The 24,248-nt window shown below is 38.8% G+C and overlaps 1 protein-coding gene across 1 annotated transcript; it reads right to left on the reverse strand.

The window, feature by feature from the left end:
- Positions 1–2,104: 2,104 nt before the first annotated feature.
- RIPK2 (receptor interacting serine/threonine kinase 2) lies at positions 2,105–24,248 on the reverse strand. Its single transcript, XM_021543182.3, has 11 exons — positions 23,886–24,248; positions 20,154–20,307; positions 18,943–19,098; positions 16,559–16,716; positions 13,511–13,560; positions 13,006–13,167; positions 11,536–11,621; positions 11,251–11,340; positions 10,287–10,392; positions 5,143–5,322; positions 2,105–4,004 (listed from the first exon to the last, which is right to left on the reverse strand). Exons 1-11 carry the CDS (start codon positions 24,074–24,076, stop codon positions 3,679–3,681), a joined length of 1,659 nt encoding a protein of 552 aa, XP_021398857.1. The 5' UTR covers positions 24,077–24,248; the 3' UTR covers positions 2,105–3,678.

Raw genomic sequence — 24,248 nt, forward strand, 5'->3', positions numbered from 1 at the left:
AGTTCCTTTGCCAAGGAAGATTACATTTAATCTTGCATTTTAAATTAGCAAAATGGATAATGTAAAGAAGCGAATGCGAGTGCCTTTGTAACAAGTTTTTCTTACTCATTTTTACAGTATTTCAGGATTTGATAAGACTGTTTGCAGTGAAGATGCTCCTGTACCAAATTTCTGTTCACAGTAATTCTTCTGTCTTACATATAAACACACATTTCCTGATTGAACAGCAAAGTAAGGCATGCTTGCCTGAATAAACCTGTGGCATTTTCTGGTTTCTTGCCCACACTACCATTACTGCTCAGGAAAGCTTTTCATACTCTGTTTCATACTGGAAACAAGACTACATCAATTATTTCCAGAGCCCTCTTCATTCATACCATTGCTCAGCTGCAGCAAACATCTCAGCAGTGCCCCTGCCAAGTCTTCTGCTTCCTCCTGTTCTGTAACTCTGCCCTCTGTGCCTCAGCTAGCAAAGGGCCCTGCAGTCCTCATCCACAACAGCTGCACTTACACTGAACCCTGATTGAAAACACACTGCCAAACACCCCCTTGCATTAGCTGCAAGACTCTGAATGACAAACAAAGGCCACCATTTGTGTCATCTTGTTAAAATCAGATCTTTGCTTATTTTGCCATGACGCTGATGCAGGAGAGAACACAGCTCACAGACCAACAAACTTCTTCCAACCACATTAACTTCAGGTATGGCAGCAAAACACAAGGAGCAGCCATTACTAAGTGGCAAAAATACCATAGATGCTAAAATACCATACAAAATCTAATGGCAACAAACACAAAATAATACGTGTAGTCCTATGTTTCTATTTCCCCCCATGTACATATAAAAATACATTCTACTTGCAGATTTTGAAAGGCTTTCAGTGAGCTGTTACAACTCAGAGAAAAGCTTTTACTGTCAGTCTCAAACATCAGCAGCATTTCCCCTTGGATTGAATAAGCAGAAAAATCTTTTAGGAATTGCAATGCAGAAGTGAGGACTATGCAAAATACTGTTAGAACATCTCTAAAACAAGAGAAGTATTGGACTGTGGTGTCCCTGTGACACTGTGGCTCATACTGACTCACACATCTGTCACCTCCACACACCCTTAGCTCTGTGTGGCCAAGCACACAACCTCCACCTCTCTTCCCCCATGCTGACCCGAAATCATTCTCCTTATGCGCTTGTCTGTATGTCCAAGCCCCAGCTGTGGCAGCCCCTTCCCACCTTTCACTCAAGGAAATTTGTGTGTGCCTTACACGTTGGAGAGGGCTGGCTGATGTCACCCAGAGTGGTAGTGTCTCTACTGGAGGTGTTACTGGGCAGGGCTCTGAGCAACCTGATCCAGTTGAAGATGTCCCTGACCATGGCAGAAGGGCTGGACAAGCTGACCCTTACCAGTCCCTTCTAACCTGAACTATTCTCTGATTGTACTCCACCATGGAGGGAGGCTCAGGGTCCAAGGAAAGAGGAGGGAGATTGGCCTGAGTTTTTATACTGAACAGCCTCAGGGTTTCCCTGGAGCCTGGGCTTTGGGCGTGGGCTTATTCAAAGCTGGGGGTAGAAAATTACTTTTTCTGCAGCTGTGCCACCTCAGGGTGATGGCACATGAAGAGGAGCAGCCCATAGTGGTTGCAGCAGTGTGACAACACCATTCCTGAATGTGACTCCATAGGGAGTTTATAATTGTAATTAAGGGAAACCAAGCTAATTCTGTACTGACAGGCAGGAGTCAGCAGGGAGACTGCAAGCTGCAGGATGCTCTTCTCCCTAACGTAGCTGTCTTACAGTGGGTTCTCAGGAAAGTTCCTACTACATGATGAATTTTAGACACATTGAAGAAATGTTACTTTGCCACCTTGCAAAACACAAACCTTATATTAAGCGCCAATAATAACAAACAATTGTTGCTTAAAATGTGATGTGCAGTGAAACACACAGTTCTGGCATCAGCTTTCCTCAGACCTCTCCCTGCTAGACATTGTTAGGTCTGCTCTAAGAAAACCACAGCCATTCATTGCACCATAATCCTGGTTTCAGCTATCTAACTTTAATTTTACAGCTTCCAGAGAGAAGCAGGATAAAAGACAAATACCCAGTTCATGTCAAAAACTTACTTTATTAAAAACAATTTTAAAACTCTGATATCCACTAAACTATACATTGTATTCTTGTGATTCAGTTCACAAAATCATATTGAAAAAAGTAAGCCGTTGGCAACCAGTAATACCCACGCTGAAACTTGAATCATTGAAATGGAGCAGATCTCACATCTCCCTATGTTTTGAAACAGCCATCACTTAGGATTTTTCATTTATCTGCTCCTTTTTATATGGTAATTTAGATATACTTCATGATTCTTGCATGTGGAGTTTGGATTTTCCCAAATTTTAGGTAGTCTGAGCAGAAATTGTAATTATTTATTAGTACTTGCAAAAATAATCTGCCTGTGCTGTGTTCTGACAAATTAAAACAAGTAATTTTTTTACTAGTTTTGAGGTCATCTAGATAAAGTCACTAAGTGCTTGTGAAATGAAGTGAAAAAAATACCACATACCTTTTCTTCTCAGGTAGCCCCGCCTGTACCTCAACGTGTTACTTTCAGATAAAAAAGGAGAGATTGTGATCTGGAGAAGGTTAAAGAGGTGATAGCAGAAGAAAGCCTTGCATATTACTTCCAGCATGGCAAGGCAGGGCACTATTGATCTTTGTACAGACCCAACTACTTATGTAGTTCATTAGGTAAATACCAAAAATAAAATTTAGAAGTTTGATCTAGCAACATCACATGAGAAGTATTTATGGCAGATGACAAAGGTAAGGGGTGGTCAGATGGCAGGTGACAAAGGCAAGGCAGGTGACCAAGGAAATGTTAAAGAGGTATTAATTGAGGCTGCCCTTATGTAGGTTCTTCCTGAATCTCATCCTACTATGATCTCAAGAATAGCTAATAAGGTTATAACCACACAATGTAAAATGCTATTGCAGCAGCCTTTCTACTATATCACTTCTGAGCAGAACAAAGATGATAAGCACAATGTCCTCCTTCCCCTTTGGCTCCTCTTTGGACTAGAATTCTTCTTATGCTGTAGTCTGAGGCACTTGCTCTGGCAACAAAATGAGAAAAAAACAAAAACAAACCAAAACAATAAATAATCCTGCAAAAATGCAATATAAACCTCCTCTCACCTACCACTCCTCTCCTGTATGCACACCAGCATGGCTTAAGGAAAGAAGTTTATTATACATACAGCAGAACAGCCCTAGAAAAGAGCACCTAGATTTTTTTTTTCCCTCCTCTGAGAAAGAGCAGATGGAACGAGAAAAACAAACATGCCACGTTAAGATGAGATGTCTCAATCCTGTGAGATGAAATGAAAGGATGTGTATAAACAGCAAATATGTAAAATGGTAGACCTTTAATGTTTTTTCTTTGTCATGTATAAACAAAATATTTTTACAAACTGAGTCAACAACTGTCAAGTGTTTGGCTTTATGACTGCACTCCAATGTATTAATTGGTCACTGACCAAATGCAGGCTAGAAGAAGTCAGGGTCATTTCTGAGACTCTACAAAGGCACAGTAAAGACAAAGCTGCACATAAATAAAATACTATATAGAAACACAAATCATGTTGTAAGAAATATTCACACGGTTTCATAAAGAAAGAATAAATTTAAAGCTGCAGTCTTTGAGAATTAGATACAATATCTGGATAAGGCTGAAGTCCTAGCTGTTTGTTATCTTTCAACTTCTGTACTATAATTCTGGCAAATTCCTCTCCTTGGCTGTCTGAAGTATCAAGCAGTTGTCGTACTTTTGATGTCCTTGTAGGTTTGGTGCTTATAAGTTCATAATCCTCTTTCATGAGTAAAAATCTTGACAGAAGAGCATCCAGTGATTGATTCAAGCATGCTTCAGTCATCTGATCAATAATTTCTTCTCTTTTACTTTGTATCCACTGATGAGCTACATTCTGTTGTATGGTTTCCAATACAAAATCTGAGATTGGAAAGAATTAGAAAAAAGGAAGAGATTGTCACTGTCTCAACAAATACTGCAACAGAACAAAGAACAAATTGGAAAGAAACTGTTAAAATGCTCCAATTTGACAAATTTGGTGGTTAGAGTATTTATTCTATCTGAATTACAGAATAATTTAGGTTAGAAGGCACCCTCAAGGAGGTCATCTGATGTAATGTCCTGCTCAAAGCTGGGACAACTTCTAGGATAACTCAGGTTGCTCAGGGCCTTGTCCTGCTGAATTTTGAGCCTCTCCAAGTGATGGCACTTCTGCAGCCTCCATGCACAACCTGTTCCAGTGTTCAACCTGACATGGTACTAAAAAGAGACAGGCGGTAAATTTACTTTCCAGGGCGATTTTTATTGAAGATTACTGAAAACATCCCTGTAGTTTCCTGCTATTTTTCTTACAGTGAGGTTTCACACAGTGAAAGAGTGTTGATTCTATTTCCAGAAGAGAGATATCTTTATAAAGTTGCAATAGATCTTTATAAAGTTGCATATTATTGTGTGGCCCCTCAAAAAAATATATGAATAATTAATAATTAAAGTTTCTTTTTGTTAACTTTTGTGCTAACTTTTAACAGTTATTTGATGCACAAGAATATAATGTAATGGGCTCCTAACTAACACAGAGGATCATTACAGGTGATATGCTGACACAGTTGCTGGTTTTCTCAGCCCCACCATTACTAAATGGAAGACTGGAAAGCCTAAAAAGTGAGAAGTGACAGACAACAAGGTGACTAAGTTTGAGCTAAGTTTTTCTCCTGCTCTGCTGGACTGGAGCACTGCTACAACAGTAGGAAATAATGGAAATACTGAGCAAAGGGAATGGGATAAAGAAGACCCATGGCAGAAGGAATCTGATTAAGAGGAGAGAAAAAAAGCTAGTAGCTGCAGGTACCTGTACTTCATCACATTTTTCACTGTTTTTTGCTTACTTTGTAATATAAGTCAACAAGGACAGAATTACTTAATTTTGCATTATTAATATGCAGATGTTTTGTTTGCATTTTGCTTGTGAATAACAGTTCTAGTATCCATTTCGTGCAGATGTATATTCAATGTTAGAACACTTATTGTGGGTCTTGGAATCAAGTAGTGTTTGCTGTACCTGAAGGAATCGGTGATGACCGCAGCACATGGGATGCAGAACTTGAGGCATCTGAAACTCTCTTGTCAGTTGAGAGAACAGCACTGTATGGATGCACAAGGAGTCTGGCACTTTGAGTTACAGACAGATTTTCATCCATGCTCTGGCTGCTAAGAGAGTGCAGAGACCCAGAATTTCCATCTTAGACAAAAAAAAAAAAAAGAAAAAAAACAAAGGAGAAGAAAAAGAAAAAGAACAAGCTGTATTACTTCTGTGCACAAATAAAATATACCCACCGGAGACTATTTAGAGCAATTTCACAGAAGAAGTAATAAACCAGCTACTTTTACATGATATACAACGAATTAGTCCCTATACTCAAATTCTGAGTACATTTATGCCCTCATATTTTACCAGGGCCTGACTATGGTTTGGGGTCCTGCTTTATTTTAAAGAAATATTAGGAGTATAAATCTGGTAGATGTGAACTTCAACAAAAAAGCTCTGTTTGAGAGAAAGTTTTTGTAGGGACTAGAAGAACAAAATAAATCCTTTGAGTATTTGGAGAGGTAACTAAAAATCAGCAGGAAAGCAGACTAATTTATTTTGATGAAGTTTGGCAGTGTAACAAAGATGAAAATATTAAAATAAAGATTCAGATGGGGGAAAAGGACATGAAGAGCAGTGGGAGAAGTTAGCATTCAGTAGGAGGCCAATGGAAGCTTTTTGTAGACCATCAAAACAGGGTATAACTTCATGAAAGCTTCATGTAAACTTTTGCAAAGAAAAGTAAAAAGTATTTTTACTGGGGGGAAGTTTAACTGTTTCTACCTTTAGAATTTTTTTTATAGTAGAAAAAGATGACAGATATGAAAGCAACAGTAGGAATGACACAAGGAAGAGATAAACAGCTGGTAAGAAATTACTACAGAACATGTGCCTAACTCTGCAAATAGCTTTGATTAGACTTTCACAGTGTCACTTGATAAAGACACAATAACTAAGATGTTAACTAACTGCAAGAATTCAGATGAACATGTAAAGACACAGTGAGGTAGCCCCATGGACAATTCAAGATTACCTGTCCAATGGGGAAATTTGAAGTTGTATTCCCAGTTCTTTCTTGACCTGTAGAAGAATATGTCTGTAAGTACACAGAGCAGGAATAGGAAAATGTGGAAGAAAGTCCATTCTCAGTGTTTTGAACTGGTGGGCTAGAACTCATAGTAGCTAGTATTTTATTTCATGAACAAAGGAGAAAGTTGGGCAGAGCTATGTACTGTGAAGCAGCAGATATTATCTACTGCTTGAAAAAGGGGATCAGGACACAACCACTTTGAGTGAAAGACCATTTCAGGAAAGTATTTCAAGCAGCTATCCTGGCATAGATTGTTATACATTTTCAGGCACACATATTTAATTTCCTAACATAAAGACAAAACAACTGGGATTGTATTGTAAATGCAGGCAAACCCAATGGGAAGAAATTATGATGTGTGACTCAGTTCAGAAGGCTGAATGATTTCTTTATTATAACTATGCTATAATACATTAATATACTACATAAAGGAAGATTCTAAAATACATACTACTTTCTCTAACTACCATATCTAACTCGTGACCCTGTTCATGAGAGTCTAGACACAGGTGGATTTGCCATCAGGCTCAAACAATTCCCACCAGAATCCAATCCAGCAATCACCCCAGGTAAACAATTCTCCAAGCACATTCCACATGAGAAAAACAAGGAGCAGAAAGAGAAATTGTTCTCTCTTTCTTTCTCTCTGTGCATCTCTATGAAAAATCCTGAGAGAGAGAAATGTCCCTGTGACAGGATTGTACTGGTATGAGAAAATGACCTGGACCAGTGAACACAGCATGAGAGAATGCAATCATAAAATCACAAAATTGTTTCTATTGGGAAGACCCTTAAGATCATCAAGTCCAGCACTACCAAGCCCACCACTGTCCCATGTCCTGAAGTGCCACATCTACACATCCTTTAAATATCTCCAGGGCTGGTGACTCCACCACTTCCCTGGGCAGCCTGTTCTAATGCTTGACAACTCTTTCAATGAAGAATTTTTTCTAATATCCAATCAAAAACTCCCCTGGCACAACTCAGGGCCATTTCCTCTTATCCTTTTGCTTGCTGCTATTGCTTGTCAGTTAAGAGGCCTCCACCAGGTCACAATCTTCTCTTAGGTAGTTGCAGAGAGCAAAATTTCCTCTCTGAGCCTCTTTTTCTCCAAGCTAAACAACTCCATTCCCTCAAAAAAAAAAAAAAAAAAAAAAAAAAAAGAAGGAAAAAAAAAAAGCTAATGAGAGTTTTTCAGAAAAAAAAACCAGATTTACTCAAATTACTAAAAAAGACCTAGGTAACCTAGAGATTGGAGTAACAGAAATAGAAAAAGAAGGAAAAATATGAAATCCAGACTTTCTCTTTCAAGCTGAGGCTAATGGTTAGAGGTGAGATGAGGAATAAAAACAAACCCTAAGAGGGTTACTCTGTAATGAAGGACCTTGTGAGAAAGGAAAAAGGAAAAATAAAATTCTAAGGTATAGTGAGTAAGAGAGATTTCGTAGACAGAAGAAGTTTGCCATGTCTTTCATAATACTACGTAGCCTTAGTTCACTGACTTAAGCTAGAATGTGCACCAGGAGGACTAGTTAGGATACTACAAGAATAAAGTTTATTTTACAGAGGGATTTCAAAAGAGTGCATCCCATTAATTTAGCAAAACAAAGTATATTAAAGGATTACTCTCTGTACCAAAAATGAAATGGAAGGAGAGAAAAGAGCTGTTTAAAGAAATACCCAAGAAAAGCTCACTAGGGAAGGGGAAAAAAAAAGGAAAATTGAAAACAAAGGCTAAAGGCTAGGCTAGAAGACAGGTCTTAACTCTGAAGAAGCAATTTTCTGAAAAAGTATTCTGACTGTAATGATAAAAAAACAAGAATCTATAGTCATTAACTCAGCTAGACTCTTTAGTCATTAACTTAAGCCTTGGTGCCATGCCAAACCCGTCTCTTGTTAGCGGCTACCTGGAATAGAATTTGCACCTGAAACAATTGCATCTGAGTTTGAAAAGCAAGATGAATGTCAATCTTGCTTTCCACTACAACACTACCTGATGCAGCTATTGGCAAAGTAATAACAAACTCTTCTGCATTAAGGTTTTATGGGCACTATTTTCACAAGCTTTACAGTATCTATACATAAACACAATAAAATCTAAGCAAGATCTCTATAAAACAACCTCCAGCTGACCAATCAGATTAATTGCACCAACAAATTTTCACTGATGCTCTCCAGAAACAGACATAATTCACAACGGGAATTCATAGCAGCATGAAAGGCTAATATTTAGCATTATCTTATGTGATTACCCTTACAGTCCAGGCTCATGCTCAAACTAATACTCCATGTTCTAAAATTCATCAAAACATACTTACTATGATCTAGTACCGATATCCAGCTGTGACAGACAAAAACTCTCTAACAGTTTAAAGTTAGAAAGTGTATGTTTATTCAACGCCAGGCAGCGTGCGGGATAGCTCCCAAATACACAACGTGCCTTCCAGGTGATTACAGAGTCTTTTTATCCATGCAAGTATTGAATACACAAAATACAAATACATATTCATAATTTTGGTACATCCCATTACCCACTTCATATGCTAATCACTCCAAAAGCTATTAAGCATGCGTAGTTTGTTCCTTGAAATGGGTTGGTGGTCCCTTTCATGGGGAGGGGTCCCAAAATGAGGAAGTAAATGAAGTCTTCCTTGTTCTGACCTTTCTACCTTTTCAATGCAAATATGACAAATGAACTCTTGGTAGAACTCCCATTCCTTGTCTTCAATTGGCTTCAGAACAGAGGAGGCCCACAATTGTCTTATGTTCCTAAAAGCTATTTGTCAGTTTCTGTATTCTTCATTATAAACCCAGCTAACTAAAAATAGTGCTGACAAGCAATCAATTATTAGTTAACTACTAACTCCTTACTCCATTCTAGGCCTACTCATTTATTATGATTATTTTAATTAACTCTAGTAAGGCTTATTTCTAACTAAAATCTTAGCTCCTCTAAAATCTCTAAATTCCTTAAAATTTATGTTTCAATTAAGCTAGGTAAATATGAGTTCTTCATTGTCTGAGGTTTTTATGCTGTATAGATAAATGCTTCAATTGATGTATAGCCAAAGTACCCTGCACTTGCTTTCTGCCATTTTGTCCAGTAACTGGTAGTCCTTAAGCCTCCTGTAATTTATTTACTAAAGTTCTTCCTGTATTTACACCTTTCTGGTACACTGAGTAGAAGTTAAAAATTGTGTATCTGCTCAAACAGGAGTTGAAACAGGAACTGCCTGTGCTCTTCTACCTCTAGCAGAGTATCTCTGGTTTTGCAGCACCTCAGAATACTTTTTAATGTCCTTGTTTTATAGCAATGAAGTCAATAATCTTGTCTGCTTTCATACTCCTGGTCCCTGCAATGCCAGAGGACACTCTATTCCTTTGAAACATGTTTACATTCTGTCAAGGGAAGAAACGAAAATGTAGTTTTAGTTTCACAATGTTTTGCTATTCCACCTGGGTTCCATTTTATGTTTCTGACTTCTGATGTCAGCAAAACCTCACAATTGAGTTTTCTCAGGGAATTTTGCCAACTTTTATGCACAAAAGGGGACAGCTACAAAAGGTCTGTGCAGATAATTTTACAAAGCAGTCTGTTAGAGACATTTTTATTTATTGAATTAAAAATTAATATAGAAATTTGCACTGGAAACTTTACTCAGCTTCTAGAATGCCTTAAAATGTGTAGCCTTTTTATATTCAGTAGTTCACAAAAAAGAAAAAAAGGAAAACAAAAGAAGACACAGTTAACTAATCTGCCAAGAGTATGAAGGGACAAGAAAATACTAGCTCTGCACTCACAACTCTGAATAGGAAAACAACACATGAGCCGTAGAGACTTCTCAGGTGATAGGAACAGAAAGTCAAAGCTTAAAAACACTAGTTTTTTACCCAGAGCACAGAGTTTACAAAATAGACTTTTTCCTGACATGAAGAGACCCAACTTTCTACTACAAATGCAATGTCACAGCGTGAATGTAAAGCTGCAATAGCAACTTAAATTTACACAAAGTCAAGAGTATCTCACCTGATGAGAGGATATTACACTGGGGAATAGACTTGAATTTTGATGTATCTGGAGAGATGCTCCGAAGGGGAAGTGCATCACACTGTATGGAGCTACAGTACGCTGGCTGAAAAGAAATCCAGGTGTATATTGAACAGCACATTAAAGAAATAAGAAGTTGCAATTTCTTTAAAAGAGAATCTTCCCGTCACCCTATTTTCCTTGCTATCTAAATGCTCGATAGACAGCACAATTAAAATACAGTAAATCAGAAGAAAGCATGTAATCCCAAAAAGCACATAATCCCAAAAAATGTACATATTTTCAAGGATGACAGCAATCTTGTATACAAGTTTAACTACTGGTAAGAACCAAAAGCAGCAGCAGTAAGAATCAAAATATAAATGCAAATCTACATTACCCTATACAAGCAAGCTCCATAGAAGTATAAGGGAGCAGGAGACCATCTCTTACTATTGGCAGGCATTGTGTGCTGCATTCCTCCTTGAGGGGATCACAGACTCACGGAATATGTGGAGTGGGAAGAGACCCACACAGATCATCAAGTCCAACTGCTGGCCCTACACAGGACCCACACCAAGATTCATTTGCCTGAGAGCACTGTGTAAATTCTTAAACTCTGCTGGGCTTGGTGCTGTGACCAGTTCCCTAGGGAGCCAGTTCCAGCACCTGATCACCCTCTGGGTGAAACACCTTTTCCTGATATCCAACCTAAACCTCCCCTGGACAGCTTCATGCCATATTTAGAGCTTTCCTGTATTTAGATACCCTTCTGATTTCTACATGCTCACCCTTTTCTATCTTCATATATATGGCTTTGCATTTGTTTCACCCTGGCTCAAGTAATGCATTTTATGCCTTTCCTGACTGCACACAAAGTGCAGAACAGCTCCCCTTACCAAGTTAAACTTCCTTTAATCTCTCAGGATACTGACATACTAAATACAACACATAAAGTATTTACCTTTTCAAGATTCAGAGGTATATTTAGAGATATCGGCTCCACATTTGCTTTCTTTCCACTCTTGTAAATACTTTGGGATTCATATAGTGACTGGAAGAGAAATATTTACCTATATTAAATTTCTGCTATAAGACAAGACAACAACACTTCACAAACATGTTTCACCCAGATACAAATTAGACAAAGGAAACTGAGGAGAAACGACAAAGGGGATTAGGCTTCTTTTAGCAAGTGAAAGCTACCAACTCAGTTGACCAACTCATGGCTGTAACAAAAGCCACTTACCTTTGATCTCTTTAAGAGAATTACTGCTTCCAGCATAGCTATTTCATCAAATGTTCGCAGAACTGGCTCCAGGTCTATTAAACATTCTAAACAAAAGAAGAGTACTTGGTGAATAGTTTGAATTGGAAATCAAGTTTTTTACTGTACTAAAGTGTCTTTCTGACATTTACAAAAAATTTGTCTATTGACACATATCAAACCACTTATGCTGCTAAAAGAGAAGCTGCTTGCTTCTCTTAGAACAGTTCACACCACCAAAAGAAATATGTACCAAGAGATTCAGGATAATGCTGGACCAGGATAATGCAAGTCTCACACTCATGGAATGGAGAGATTGTTGAGTTTGCTGTGTTTTAAAGTAGCCCCATCAAGCCTGATTAGCTGAATGGGACCCAAACACCGTAAGACCTCAGAGAGGGCTGCTGTCTTCCAACTCCAAATGAGGTGGTAAAGATTTATACCAAAAAAATAAACAAACACACCCCCAACACAGCAATATCCAGAATACATGCCTAAGGCATGAGGCAGGACCAGAGAAGATGGGATAGTCAAACCACTAACCTATCCCATCCAGTGAAACCAAATGACACTGTCCTCAGTGTCTGTGTCCCTATGCTATGGTAATTGCTTAAGTTCCCCATCAGTAAGCTGGACTTCCCCTAATTTTGCAATAGTTTTGCAACTTCTTCTTTCTTTTTATGATAGTAAAGTAGTGGCAAAAGCAATGCATATTTTTTTTTCAAAGACCATCTTACTACACACATGGCACTAAAAAGAGAATTCAAGTTAGCTCACACTATAGTACATATCCTAGATAATTTTCCCTTCAGTGTGACCACACATTTAAATTACTATTTTTTTTGGTTAATTGGCATAGGAAAACAAGAATGCATATGGAAATGTCACAATGTGTCTATTTTTTTTTAATTATTTTAGAAAAATATTGCATTTAGATCCATTTCCTTGCTTGGAAAAAATCCAGTTCTTGCCTGATAAAGGAGATGCAACAATTAACGTGTCAGTGAAAGATTTACACTGACATGCAAATACAAGCTGAAGTCACTACAACTTATCTAATATGCAGTGGTTCATTGGTGTTGGTTGGGTGCTCATAAATCCCACAGTTTTATACTTAACTTCTATTCCCCCCTTAAAAAACCCCAAATTATCTTCAACAATAAACAAAAAAATCCAGACACAAATAGTTAAACAAAACATGCTGCTTTTTTACAGGTAAATTAAGAGATTATAAATGTACAAGACTCCAACAACCAGCCTGGTTTTATGACACACACATAATTCCCTTCATAAAAGTTTGCTTATAAACATGAAGGAAGTAGCCTTGCACTTTATCATAAACAGCAAGACCAAGCACACAAATTTCCTGACGTCTTTAACACTTCCCTTTCAAGACTATAGCCTTGCTCTGTAAGTACCATGTTCAACAGAAATCTGGCAAGATAAACTCACTTAAGAATGATGGTCTTTCATCTGGGTTTTGTGCCCATCCACTTTCCATCAGTCTTATGATAAGCCCTCGATGAGGAATGTCCATTGATAGACTTCCTTCACTCAAGTCTAGTCTCTGTCCTTGTGACACGCTGTACATTATCTGCAAGGGGTTTATAACTTCTGTCAAAACAGACATTGTGAAGTCATTATAAATATATGCAATATAAAGAGCTTACTGTATAGGAGGAGAAATTCCATTTGCAGACATAGAATTTAAATAATCAAAATAAGGTTACATTTCTTGATTAAAGAAAAGGTATTCTTAATTTATGAAAAAACACTGTAATTACAAAAGAAAAAGATACTAAAAATATAGTCTACTTTGAAAATTATTTCAAAGTGTTCTTCAACAAGCTTAAAAGTTGAATTATTAGAAAGTAACCCCTATAATTAAGTCCCCAGGTTTCATGTTTAACCTTTAGGCAAGGCAGGAAAAATAAATTAAAGGAAGACATGTCCTTACCTTCAAATGGCTGTTTCCTTGACATCACTTCCCATATGATAACTGCGTAACTGTTTACAGTATAAAAAGTACAGAAGATGTTATTTTAGACTACAGATAATTAACAACACAATATGCTCAGTTTTACATTGTATTTAAAGCATTTTGGTAAAATGGTCCTACAAGCACACATGGGACTGACTACAGATAACTAAAATGGTGACATGAATATATGAAAACTAGCGAGTGACTTCATCTAGAACTAGTTAATACTATTAAGTACAGACAAGATCCATGGCATATAAACTCCTATTCCAAATCTGTATCAACTTGGCTCTGCTAATATGTTGTGAATTACATACATAGAGTTTAAATCTCAGTACACAAATTAAAGTGAGACCCAGAGAGCCAACTGCTCTGTCCTATACGCAATATTCTGGCATCTTCCCAGTATGGACTGACATTCCCATGGGAAGCTGGATATTAGCCTGGAGGATGGCTTTGATCCAGAGCTCTATCCCAACACATCCTCACAGAGATAGGTAAGATTCAAATTTGCACTTGGGATGCCCACTCCTGCTTCCTCCCTCCCCATATATGCTTTCAACATCTGCAGTGTTCTCCACAGGGAGAGATGTCACTTACACACAGCATTCATATTCCAAAACAGACTCTTGGGAAGACTCCTCTGAACAAATGCCATGAGATTGAACACACATATGCTTCAATGACCTTCTTTTCCATTCAGACCGACATGAATGGCAAGTGGTTCAGTGAGTACAAACTTGCCCCATCTTTAGTAAACCAGTCACTCTCTTCAGCCATCAGGATATATCAGAAAGAGGTAACTTTAAACAACTTCACAATTTAAATAAGGTTAGCTGATTTCATTTAAAAGCTGCATTGTCCTTTCCAACTTTTCCTCACATACTCTACCACATCTGAATGTAGCTCTATTCCAGGAAAAGCTCCTAATATTAATCACAGCATTGTATTCAAGTATCTGGTTTGGCATTTACAAAAGATAATCCAGGCTAAAGCTTCAGTGCTTCCATAACTTCAAAATGCACTCGAGGTGCTGACAAGCGTGTATTTCCATGTTTTCAGTCCAGTCTTTATAAGCATTGTGGCAGTGTCATTCCAGAAAATAACCACCATGACCAGCTGCTTCTAAAAGGCTTGCTCCCCCACCCTTGGTATGTATGTACTGAGCTTCCTTTCTACACCACTAAGAAGTACCAAATTTTGCATACAGGTTACATTTAGCTGCCTTAGAGCACAGTACCATCCAACAGCAACCAAGTAAGAATTCAAATAAATGAAGTAAAAACAAATAAATGATGCCTAAAATCAAATAATATAAACTAAATTTTCCTAACTATTTATTCTTCTTACATTTTAACATTCTTCAATGATGAAATGTATTAATGTAGCTTTTAATAAAAGCAGTCCTCCCTGTTAGAAAAGTCTGCTTCTGATGTATTCTGGCAAATCCATGCAAGTTGACTTTTTCGGTATAACAAATCATCCCTTTTGTAAAAGTTAAGCTGCTTGACTGTAGTTTAAACAATTTGTTTCTTTAAGAAAAAGCCTTCCTCACAAATTACCTTTAACATCTCAACAACACTCAGCTGTGATCAATTAGTTTGACATCCAGAAAACATCCAGCTATTTAATAATATCTTTCATTCAGTTTGGAATCTCTCTCCAGTTAAATACTATTTTCTCAGTTCTACAATACTGCAGCATTCCCCTTTACACTATTCTTGTTTTCCTTTCTTATTTCTACTTTGTAGCATCTCCTTCTGATCATGAGCATGGAATCTCCTGTGTGGCCTTTCTGGTGGTCCTTCACTGTCATTTCTTCCTGCCTTGAACTCCTCTCTTTCCAGTGTTGTCTCAGTCTCTTCTTTCTTCTCACATCATCTCTTTCCTTCCTAATTTATCTGTTTTTTATGTCTTTCTAATGTGTTCTCATATTTTCTCCTATTTGGTTGTTATTCCTCTGAAAATATTATTTTCTTTCTAAGAAACATTTGTCTTCTTCCTCTCTACCCACTCATTAAGCTGCCAGTCACCCTTTCTTTCCCTTCAATATCCCTTTTTTTCTTTTCAGGGTTTTTCTTATCCATATCTTCTCATCAAAGGGTAAAGAAAGCAGGGGTGTTGTCATCTGTACTCTTTAGACAGGAATGTCAAGGAACTTCATGTGTTTCTTAAGGGTAAGGGCTAATTAAGGGAAATAGTGGTTTCCCTGGAAGTCAGTAGGACCCTCTGAGACTGAGTCATCTCTCACCAAGATATAACCATGAAAGACATCGGTGAAGGTAAAGGTGGCAAGCTGCACCAGAATGATGTAACAATTTGACTTTGTCACAGGGATTGGCCAGTTCATGCCTCTTCAAACTTCCTTTACACATGATAATTCCCCTCAAAGTTCTTCAAGTAATCTCTGAGCTCTCCAAACCATTTTAGACCAGACAGCTGTAACTCAAATATCCTCAGAGAGTTTTTCTTTTGTTATATGGGTTACCACCACTCTATTTACTATTCTACTACTTGTACTCAGGACAACACAAAACTACCACAACTTTCATAAAGTAAATTATTTCTTAACGAAATTACTGTAACTACTTTCTCCAACTCCACTACCCTACTTTTATCTACCTCCTTTCCAAAAATACATTTTCTTCTTTCACCCAAGTACATTCTGAAAATTATGCTATTTGATTACACAAAGTCTAAGAGTATGTGCAATGACTGATGGTGTGAATGGCTTTCTTCTTTCCCTGCACTGTCTGTATGTGTACACTCATTTACAGAAACCAGTCCCCCACCTACTTCTGTAGTCTCAGCTTAATTTTGGAGCATTACGCTCATCACAGCATAAAAGAAATGAGTCATTAAGTTCAGCTATCACTCAATTCTTTATTTCCAAATCCATTTAGCCTACATAGCTATGATTATCTCTGAAAAGAATAAAATTGCTGAGGATATGTTAAAATCTAAGTTCAGTAAATCATACCTGAGTTCAGATTTCCAGCCCCACTAGAGAACAACAGGAATTACCTGTAGATATCATGTTTCACACTTGCCCGGGTTTTCTGACTGGGGTTGTAATCCTCAGGTGGCATGTAGATAATTGTCCCTCCTTCTGGCAAAGAGGATTCACTTCGGGACTGGGACATGGATACGACACGCCATTTGGACATGCCAAAATCTGCAATCTGGAAAGGTCAAATCAGTTGTTCTGAGAAGAAAAACTGGTTTTATCTGCTGACAATTGTTAGAAATTCCTGAAATACATCCAGAAAAAAGAGTCACCAAAAGCTCTTAACCTGACACACAAAAACTATGTGGTTCTCCTAGCAATAGGAAATATCAACTCCAGTCCATAAAGCATTCCCAGGTCGTGACTCATGCTATCCCTATAGCACTTCTCTATCCTGTGATTTTAAGGAAGGACTCATGTGCACTCTGGCTGAGGAATCTGCTGTAGATAGCTGTGCCATATGAAGAAAATCACTTCCTTGTGTTAAAAAAGGCAAACAAAAAATCATTGATTACTTGTGAAGAAAGCACAAGCTTAGTATACATAGTGTACATAACTCAGCTTGTCAATATCCCGAGGCAATTGCTCTCACAGAATAATTTTTGGGCACTTCACCTCATTCCAAAAACTATGATGTATTAATCCTGAATTAATAAATTTGATATTCTTTTATTCTGTGCTGCAAAAAGTTGCTGAATATTTTCTTTACTGTGCACTCTGGGGCCTTGCTCCTTTCTACAGGATACAGTGCATCTACATGAAGAAGTAATTGACTTCTGTTTACATCCTCAGACATTCATGAGCCAGGGCACCAGATGTCAGATTAGGTTATGGATAAAGAGAGAAACATTTAGCAGAATGCACCTGCTGGCTGAGCTGCAGTGTCTGGCATACATGGAAGATAAGCAGCCAGCTCTGCACTTGTCCAGCATTTGCACAACAGCAAAAATATAAAACATTTTCAACAAAGAACCCTGTGCAAGAGCTGTACCAATTAAGGTAACAGAAACAAACTTTCTGAAGAGCATACATCAAAATCCACAGTGAAAAGTAACCTTTCTTCTCTACAACTCACTCTCATGAAGCCTTCCTCATTGTAATTACTCTTAACTCGTGCTCATTCAGTTAATCAGGGACAGTTAGAGGCACTCTGTGAACGGCGTTACTCTTATACATGTATAGTATCTCTTCTAACTGGCATGCATGATAACCTTGTCTGCATTTCCTGTAAACTGTACTAATTTAGAGACTCTTGCTTCACTTAAAACCCTAAGGACACTCCTTACAGGAGGCAGGGCAGGTATGCAAGAGTTAACCTCTTCCCTTCAAGTGCCTCAGCAAAACAACTGTTCATATATGATCAGGCAGAGCATCAGGCCACACCAAAGCTGTTAGGGATAAAAAAATGGTTTGGACTAGCTCCCTGATCAGGTTTATCAGGAAGCTCGAGAGATGGCAATTCCAGCACAATTGAGTGGGAGGAAGTATGACCTGCTGAGGGTGTGAGCAGGGACAAAGCCATGTGAGGCATTTTGCTGCCAAGAAAAAATTCTGTGCAATGGTGAAAGAAGAAACCAGTACTGGATCTTTGCTCAAAGGACTCACAAGGAGAGTCAACTTACAGTAGCAATTGAAACATTTACTTTTCAGTATAAATTTGGTGCGAAGTATCTCTTATTTCCATTTACTTTCTATCAATTCTATCAATTGTAAAGCCAGATCTTTTCAAAGTAACAAGAAACAACAAAACCTACTCTCGCAATTATGGAAGCACCTAAACATTTTGTCAGAAGTACTTTCAGTCGCTCTTTCCACATCATGGCAGTGATATTTTAAAAGACAGAAGTAAAGTTTTTAACTACTCATACTTCTGCATATGTTTGCGTGTTCTAAGGAGAGCTTCACAAAAGCCACCTTCCAACATAGTAAGATTTCAAAGTCCTGTTTTACATGTTCTTATACAGCATCAACAGAACAGATATGTCCATATTGCATTATAAGTATCAAATGGAGCATTAACATTTGAATTTGACCTACTGCCTATAATAAGTAACTTGTCAGAGCATCTCAGGCAAGAACACTTTCTATTTTCTTCTCAGGAAGTGCCAGATGTAGCTAGCCTTGGAATGCTGACAAACAGGAGTGTCACCACTATTGAGTATCAGCTACTGCTATAGCAGAAACAGCCTAAATTCTATCTTTCTGGTCTTCTCATTCAGATAAAATATAGAGTTTCCAAAAGAAAAAATCCGAAGTTGTGTCTGCAAGGATAAAAGAAAAAATCCACCATACAATTACATCCTCTCTGAATGGCCACAACCTCACCCTTCCTCCTCTACAATAATGAAAACACTTTCACTCATTCTGGATGCTGAAGAATGTAAGAATTAAATAACCCTACCTTAATATGAAACTCATCATCCAGCAAAATGTTCTGGGTTTTTAAGTCATGGTGCAGCAATGGAGGATTCATGTTGTGCAAATAGTTTACTCCCAAAGCAATTTCATAAAGAATACGGAATCTCAGGCACCAGGGAATGTTGGGATATACATCTTTCTGCCAAGATAAAACCACAAAACTAGAATATAATCCTCTGTTTTAACAGCACACACAAAGACTTATTTTATAAAAAGTAGAAAGCGTCTTGGGCAAACAGCAATCTTTTAAAACATACATTACACAAACTCCTTAAAAAAACTATAATGGTGCATTAAGACTCATTAGCTGTTAAAAGAAACATTATCAAAAAATAATAACTATGCAGTGCCATGTTTCCATTCCCTAGCATTCACATAGTAGTTCATGACTGCTATACATGATGTTGAACATTTACTACACTACTCATTCATATGGAAATATGAATTACAGATGAACTTCTGCATGAAACTTGTAACCCACAATTTATAAGTCCTACACATAGAATAGCAAAAATCATATCTGCAATTGACATTGGGGAACAAAGCAAAACTGTATTGAAACTATGCAGAAAATACTACCTTTATAAATAATAATACAGCAAGAAAAATGAAGTAAAACTCAGCTGAAGTCTTAAAAGTTATATTGACATTAATGCCTTTCTGAAAAACATAGCTAACCTCTCCAAGGCATGAGATGTGTACTGATTAAAGGTAGACTTTAGTTCTATTGAGACACAACTGCAGTAGCTTTGAATAATCCTACCTCTTTATATTAGCAATATTTAGCTTCTATAAATGAAATTCAAAATCTTCATTTTTTAAAAGAATATTCAAACTCATGAAAAAAGTCAATTGTATTGGCAGTAATTTAGAAATCCAGACTGAAGCAAGCGTAAGTATTTCAGAATCTAATTAGAGAACAACTGAGATTTTTAAAGTGACTATATGTGATAATACAACATAAATCTTGTTATAGGTCACAACATTAAAGGAAAAAGTATAACAAAACTTAAGTCAGCTGAGTTTTGCTGTGTTTTTGAGATACAGAAGGTCTGAGCACCAAAACTACTAGAGATACTGTCTTCTAACATGAAATATTATACATAAAATACTTTACTATACTAATTAAGTATGAAAATTGCAATCTACTTTAAGCAGCCAGGTATCATATTTAGAGACCACAAGTACACTTACCCCATGCAATAGCTGGTTTAATGACCCATTGGTCATGTATTCTGTTACTATCCCCAGAAATTCAGGCTCATTGCAGATTCCCAAAATTGGCAGTATGTAACTAAATCTGGCCTTGTGTAATATCTCTGCTTCTTTTAGAAGGTGGTTTCTATCGCTTAAAGAAAACAAGCAAACAAATAAAATACATTACTAGATCAGTACGATGAAACATCAAGCAAATGCTGGGCTCACTATATTCTCTGTGTAATTATATCCCTGTATGCGCCACCTTTTCACCACTTGATTTCTACCATGCTGCTTTGAGAATAAGACAGTGTAAGACAAATCAGAATCTGCAAATGCAGAGAAGACAGCTTCCCTGGTTTTTCTGTACCACACAAATCTATTTCCATCACAGATTTCATCCATGTTTCCAATAAATAAGGATAAAGTCAGAACTTCCAGCTTCCACCATTCCTTGTAACCATAAAGGTAACAACCAGCTGCATTTGTCCCATTTTACTGAACACCTTCAAATGCCGAGTTTTCACTCAAGCCCAATATTTATCTCTTAGAGAGTGGAGATTTTAATACAATGATTCTCCAACCATTTAAATCTAGTGGACTCTGATGTATACTAATATAATAGGGGCTAAAGGAATGCACTTTTGACTTCTGAAGGAAAGTAAGTTCCTTTCTGAAGGAACAATTAACTATGCTTTGTTTTCACATAAATTGCTCTCTCAAACAGCTCCTGCTTTGAATCACTCTCTGGAAAAAACATCCCCTGGATGCACAACAAGCAGGAATAGACCAGCCTCATGAAGGGCACCTTTGGATGCCTGAATTTGACTGTGTGGATCCCCAGAACTATTAATAAATGTGGGTTTGATGCATCTTCACAAATTCAGGCCTTGCAGCACATGGATTTGAGAAGGTCAAGTTTTATTCAAGATTGAGTATGATTCCATCCCTGCAAATAGAAACTATTTGGCATGCTTTATATCTCAAATAGTCTTGAAAAAAATGGGTTTGTTGCCAATGAGGATAGTTGGATCATGAAACATAATTCAGCAAAAAAAGCTTTTAGATCTTAGTGGAGATTGGTACAAGTACATGACTAGGATATTCAAATACAGGACATTTACAGCACATTGATCCTTTGGATGTGAGCCAGTCTGACTCAGAAGCAATAGGGCTGTGCTGGGGCCAGGGCTATGCCCACCATGACTGGTTCAGCACAGCGCTGTGTTATGTGCACAGGGCAGCTCCAGGGTGAGAGCTGGCTTGTGCCCACTGAGCTCAGGGCACACCCCAAAGCACTCAGGGCAGTCTGGATCCAACAAGGTGGTCTTAGCACTCACAAAGAAAAGGCTGTCAGGCTATATGGGAAAAGAGTGAACTAAAGCCTGCAGCTCTTCGCAGCAGGCAATTTTGAATTTAGATGGATATAAAATTAAGGTCCTTTTATCTGTGTGATGGAAAAAGATTTATAGGAAATGACAGAAGTAAAAAGACAGCCTTTGATACAAGCATGGGATGGAAGAGACAACTCTACACCTTCCTCCCTCTCTTCAGAATGAGTAGGTTTGAGAAAGTTTGGGGTTTTCCCAGACAGTAAGGCACATTAGCATGGGATTTAGCTGTAGCTGGGAAACAAATTGCGACATACTGCAGTCTATTCCTGTGCCTGTCAGTCACTTCACCTTTGTCTGCTCCATGCCAGAAGGGCACTGAGTAATACCTAAATGAGCACATTCCCACAACAGCTTCCCAACTGGCTTTGCTCTTTGCCTGGTCACATACCATATTCTGGGATGCACAGCACATGCTTCTCACTTGGGGAATGAATGGCATCAAGAATTCATCCCTATTCCTGACAACACTTACAGGCTGGCATTTCATATTGCCTACTGTACAATCAGCAAAGCACTTGCTGCTGAGACTCGGGTATAATGGATTTTTTTTTGCACCTTTGAGTTTTCTTACAGCATTTCTAGGCTTTGCATGATATATGGTGATGCCTTATTAAGGCTGACCTTAATTAAGCCTACCTAGGCTAGGCAGAGTTAAAGAATAAAGTAAGCATTTATTAGGAGGCCTCAATGGATACACCTTAGGCGGTACAACAACCCAGCCAAGGCTACACCCAAGATGAAGCCAAAATGGTCACAAAACGCACAACCAGTCACGAGGTCTCTCACTTATAAGTTCTGGTCCATTAACATATTGGAGTTAATTGTCCAATTATAGCTTTAGGTTATGAAGTCTGATTCTTCTTGTTTTTCTCCCTTCAATCCATGTTGTTTATACTCTTGGGCCTGAAATTTGGGTGGTTGTCCTTGGTTCCAAGCTAGGAATGGAACTGTTTTGCCTACCTACTCTGTGAAGAGAGCTTACTATCCCTTAATATGAAGCTCAGAAGTACATCCTAAAGCAGTCCAGAATCTGAGAAATATAAAAGCTAAAACCTAAGGCATCATGGTGGGTGACTGAATTATTTGGATTACCTCACTTGCCCTTCTAATCATAATTTCACAGGTTAATATCCCACTAATCCAAATTCTTACAAGTCTAAAAATAGCCTTGGTTGGTTTCTCTCAGCTGTGTTCTGAGGATAAATGCTGTATTTCCAATTAGCTGGGATTTAAGCACACATTAAAAAAAAATCCAAAACAAAAAATCCTCCACAACACCCGCCCGTCCCCTCCCTCCCCCAGCTTATCAAAAAACACAACATAACTGAGATTCCATTTCTGGCTAGATTTCAGTGATAACGCCCGTGTATACACAAACCTGGGCAATAAGAGGTGAAAGAGCTTAAAACAACTTGTCTTATATTTGAGTATATTGAGTCACAAGACTAGAAGCCTTTCTGGGTGAAGCTATCCTACCTAAAGGTCTAGTACTAGATCAAAGAGACCTGAGGCAAAAGCTTGAAGACAGCAAGATAAGACTCATAGGCAGGTTTACAGTCAGGCAGGTTTCAAACAACCTAAGAAGAGACAAGTTTGCATTGATATGTTAACAAATTGGAACTATGGGGATTGAATAAGACAGTGATGAAAAAGTAAAACTTGATGTCGCCTTACATGGAATGATAGCTCCTGTAATAAATATGCTGCCACTTGGGTGCCTGGAAAACAGGGAACCCAATTGTTACACGGAAAATACCAGTTTTACAGGGGAGTCTACAAGCCTATTATTTTAAATCAGCTTCTCTCAGTACTGTGAGATCTGGGGAAAAATAGTAATTTTGCATGGTCTCAGAGAAGCTTCTTCTAGATGCAATCTCTAGTGAATAGAACAGTATACTCCCGATATTCTTTTCTCTATGTAAACACCAAATCTACAGTAATCACTGTAGTTTAATATCCTGCGAATACCTCAGCAAAATGGTTAGCAGCCAACAGACCCAGCAAGAACTAAACTCTGTCAATCCCACCACGAGGCGGGCTCAAGGTTCACAGTGCAGAAGAAAAAAACTCCAAAAGAAACAGCTTAGTGTCTCAGAGACCGAGACCGAAACCACTCTTTTACAATAATCGAAAGAGAGGAAGCTCCAGGGCCGGTCCGCGCTTTCTCTTGGCCCAAGCTGAATCATCCTGGTGGGATCCCCTTTCCCCGCGGAATTAAAGCAAGGCTGGCTACGGAAGCAGCAGGACCTGACCCACAGCCCTCAGGCCGGCGGCCCCGGCCCGTCCCGGGGCTGGGTTAGGGCCGGGCGGGCTCGGGCCGGCCCTGCCCCGTTACCTGTCTAGCAGCGGCCCCTGCAGGCATTTCAGGGCCACCGGGACCCTCCAGTCGGCGTGCCGGGCGGCGGACACGGTCCCGTAAGCGCCCCGGCTGATAAATCGCAAGTCCGGGAGTTTGCTGGAGGGGATGGAGAGGAGGCCGCAGCTGAGGGCGCCCGCCCGGCCCCCACCGCCATCCCCGCCGCTCATGCTCGCACTCCGCCGGGCTCAGCGGGGCCCGGAGCGCCGCTCCTCCGGCCCCGTCCTGCCTTCGCCGCACCTCCCTGCCCCGCCTGCTCTCCAGTTGGCCAGCGCTTCTCTCCTCTGCCCCACCGACGAGGCACTTCCTCGCGGAAAAAGCGTCCCACGGCTCGCGGGTCGG

The sequence above is a fragment of the Lonchura striata genome, chromosome 1 (genome assembly GCF_046129695.1).
Source record: "Lonchura striata isolate bLonStr1 chromosome 1, bLonStr1.mat, whole genome shotgun sequence".
Lineage (NCBI taxonomy): Eukaryota > Metazoa > Chordata > Aves > Passeriformes > Estrildidae > Lonchura > Lonchura striata.